At 38.3% G+C, this 3269-nt stretch overlaps 1 protein-coding gene across 2 annotated transcripts; it reads right to left on the bottom strand.

Annotated features, from left to right (window-relative positions):
• Nucleotides 1–704: 704 nt before the first annotated feature.
• LOC113358075 (uncharacterized protein DDB_G0283357-like) lies at nucleotides 705–2950 on the bottom strand. 2 transcript variants are annotated; one of them, XM_026601586.1, is made up of 2 exons: nucleotides 2089–2950; nucleotides 705–1845 (listed from the first exon to the last, which is right to left on the bottom strand). In XM_026601586.1, the coding sequence occupies exons 1-2, from the start codon at nucleotides 2294–2296 to the stop codon at nucleotides 812–814; spliced, it is 1242 nt and encodes a 413-aa protein (XP_026457371.1). In that variant the 5' UTR covers nucleotides 2297–2950; the 3' UTR covers nucleotides 705–811. The 2 variants fall into 2 exon arrangements, with proteins under 2 accessions (XP_026457371.1, XP_026457370.1); XM_026601585.1 differs by having other exon boundaries at nucleotides 705–2950.
• Nucleotides 2951–3269: the final 319 nt, after the last annotated feature.

Genomic DNA, 3269 nt, shown 5'->3' on the forward strand with positions numbered 1-3269 from the left:
TCCCTAATTAGATGACCTATACCATAAATAAGTGCAGTGATAGATTAATATTATTATAAAAAATATGTAAAATTTGATGGCCATATTTATATTCATTAGATAGGTGTTTTAAAATGCTTTCCGATGATATAAAATTTACGTAAATCCGTTGTATAGTTTTAGAGAAAAATCTTTTCTAAATTTACTAGTAAATTTTAACTAGATCATATAATTAGGGACGGAGATAGTAATAGGCAGCTTAAACTGTCTTTCAAAAATATCTCGTGGACTAAATTTGTACAAGAGAATTCTACCAATAATTTAGTCCAAGAGATAGAAATGCTTCTTGCCTTTCAAAAACCAATTTGTTCCGGGCCTTCTTCTAGAGAAGTAAATTCTCTGGCTAAGTTGGGTGTTAATTTAGTTATTCAGTAAGAAAGGGTACCCCCGATTAGCAGCCTTGCACGATGGATACAAGACTGCATTCTTTAGGCTCATCTGCTATGTAATGCTATGTCTCCTTTCGATCCTAAAAGGTGAAAACAGGCATGTAAATTCATTTGCAGTCTGGAAACGAATTCTAGTCCCGCACCGAAACACTGGCTACCAAGGAGGGCAACAACACCCTGGATAAATGTGCCAAAAGGAGGGTGCAAGTAAGGAAAAGAAATAGCAGTAATTATTCTTTCAAAACTAAAAGCAAAAGCGATTTCCACAACTCAATATGAAGCTAGCTGAATAAGAATACCAAGACTGATAATGTACAAAAATTCAAGATTAAAATCCTGTAACTGAATTAAGTATCTCTTTTAAATGCTAGTGGTCAATAGCATTACACAAACCATATGTCTTTTGGAGCAGCAGCAACAACAACAGAGCCACCCGGCTTTGACGAGGATGACGAAGACGAAGAAGTAGGCGGCCTGAATGCTCTCATAGGACTCGCAAATGCCCATCCCCAGTTTTTACTCCGACCATGTGGAGGTCCAACTACAGCAGCTACAACCCTCCCGCCATTACTAATGCTATTACTAGTGTTAGTCATAGTGAATCCTCCAAATATCCCACCACATTTTACCCGCTCTTTGATATGGCGGTGGTGGTGGTTGTGGCGGTGGTGATCATCCACGGCAACCATCTTATTATTATGGTAATTGGATTCTCTTTGAGACTCCACTCTCCTGAGAGTACTACAATCACCAAATCCAGTAGAAATCTTCTCTAAGAATGCACCAGAGAAGCTCCTACTACCACACCCAACTGATCTGGATCTAGCTACTTTTCTTCCGAATGAATTAGACGACGAGGCATGGCTACTGCTGTTGGGACTGTCATTCTCATCCCCATAACCCCCAATAGCATCTCTCCTAGTTGATGATGCCACACCATTACTACTACTGCTCTCATTACCACCTCCTAATTTCTCTTCCTTTTCAGCTATTGTTGAACTGATTGTATTATTATTAGCATTTGTTGCTGTAGTGTTCGACATCACTGCCACTCTGTCTCGCTGATCCCTTTCCCCGTAAGGACCGCTTCTAATGGTTCTCTTGCTAGTTCTATTGGAGGCAGAGGACAGATGCAAGAATGAGGACCAAAACCCTCTATGATGCTTATTCGTAGTTGCAGATTTTGCCGGGGTGGTGTATTCATCTGTTGTTCCTAATTCCTGCTCCTCGTCGTCATTATCGAAGATCTGATGGCGAGGTTCATGACTAATAATACGCCTAGTGTTAGATGCAGCAGAGGATTTGCTTCTCTTGAGCATAACCAATTTGTTGTTCTGATGTTGTTGAAGTGATGATGATAATGAGGAGGAATTAGTAGCAGCAATGGGTGATTTTCTCGTCTTCTTTTGAGATGTTTCTAACAAATTATGATGAACATTATTATTATTAGTACCATTCATGATCATCATCTTTGAAGAAGTAGTAGCAGTAGTTGTTTTATTATGATTATTATCATGAGCAGCTGATGATGATGATGATGATGCAGTTCCTAATGCTAATGCTGCTGCTGCATTTTTAATATTAATGGTATTACTAGTCCCAAATCCACTATTGCTAGATCTGGCAGTGATTAAAGAGGAAGGAGAAGAGGAAGAATCACCTGCTGCTGTTGTTGATGGAGGAGTGTTGACAGGAAAGAAACAAGGATCAGATTTAGAAGAAGAAACAAGTCTACCTAACTTCTCTTGAAGGCAAAAAGCACAGATCCCACCAGGATTATTATTGTTCTTGTATGGATGATTACTACACTGCATATCTCCACCCACATCATCCACCACTACTCCTTTATCTGCAGCTACTACTGCCATGATCAATCAACTCAATCAAATCCCTTTTTTACTTCCAAAAATGAATACTAGCTACTTATTATACTGTTTGTTAACTCACTCACTCACTCCCTCATCACCATTATAACTTTTAGCTGTTCATGATCTTGAAAGATAAGTTTGTTACCATCCCCTTTGCTTGATTAATTCCAAACCTTGCAATAAAAGAGACAGGGAAATGTATATGAATGAGATAGAGACAGAGATCTAGAGAGAAGTGGTGGAGAAGATGATGACTGAGACTGAGACAGAGGTCTAGAGAGAGAAGAGGAAATGTGTATTGAATATGGAGAGAGTACAGTTTGAAGAAGGTAGCTAAGCTAAGCTATGATATGCAGTATGCACCACCACTACTACTATAGCACCCTAATGAAAGACAAGTGAAGACAGAAAGCTCATTACTGCTCTCACCACACCCTCCATGGCGTACAAGCAGCATCCATACACGCAAAACAAAAATCTGAGTATAAAAAAATTGAAAAAATCCAGCAGGTATTCGGGCATACATTTCAAGACAGTGCACATGTTTCTATGACACCATCTCATCTCCATTCTTAATTAATGGTTAATTAAACCTTTGATTTTGAATTAAGAAAGGATGTTGATGTAAAGAGGGGTTTACTAGCTACTAGCAGCATTAATTCTTTGACGGAAAAAATAAGACCAGCAGTAGAACATACTAGAGTAGAGACAGACAACCCATGTGGGTCTCCTATCTCTGCTGATCCATTGCCATCGTCTCTGGAAGGAACGAACTACACCACACAACATCAACAACACTCATTTATTAATTAATTCTTAATACAGTTGTTTTTTGGTTTCTTAATTACTACTAGTACTAATCAAATCACCGAGTTTCAAAGAGTTACCGTTGGATCTAAAGGACTCATTTTTTTTTTTTTTTTTTTATGTATGTTTCATAGGTATGCTTGGAGAAAAGAAAAAAAAAATTCAT

Source organism: Papaver somniferum, chromosome 3 (assembly GCF_003573695.1).
Source record: "Papaver somniferum cultivar HN1 chromosome 3, ASM357369v1, whole genome shotgun sequence".
Classification (NCBI taxonomy): domain Eukaryota; kingdom Viridiplantae; phylum Streptophyta; class Magnoliopsida; order Ranunculales; family Papaveraceae; genus Papaver; species Papaver somniferum.

What these genes read in the sequence shown, in the direction of transcription:
- LOC113358075 (XM_026601585.1), bottom strand. Translation starts at nt 2,296, where the DNA reads ATGGCAGTAGTAGCTGCAGATAAAGGAGTAGTGGTGGATGATGTGGGT.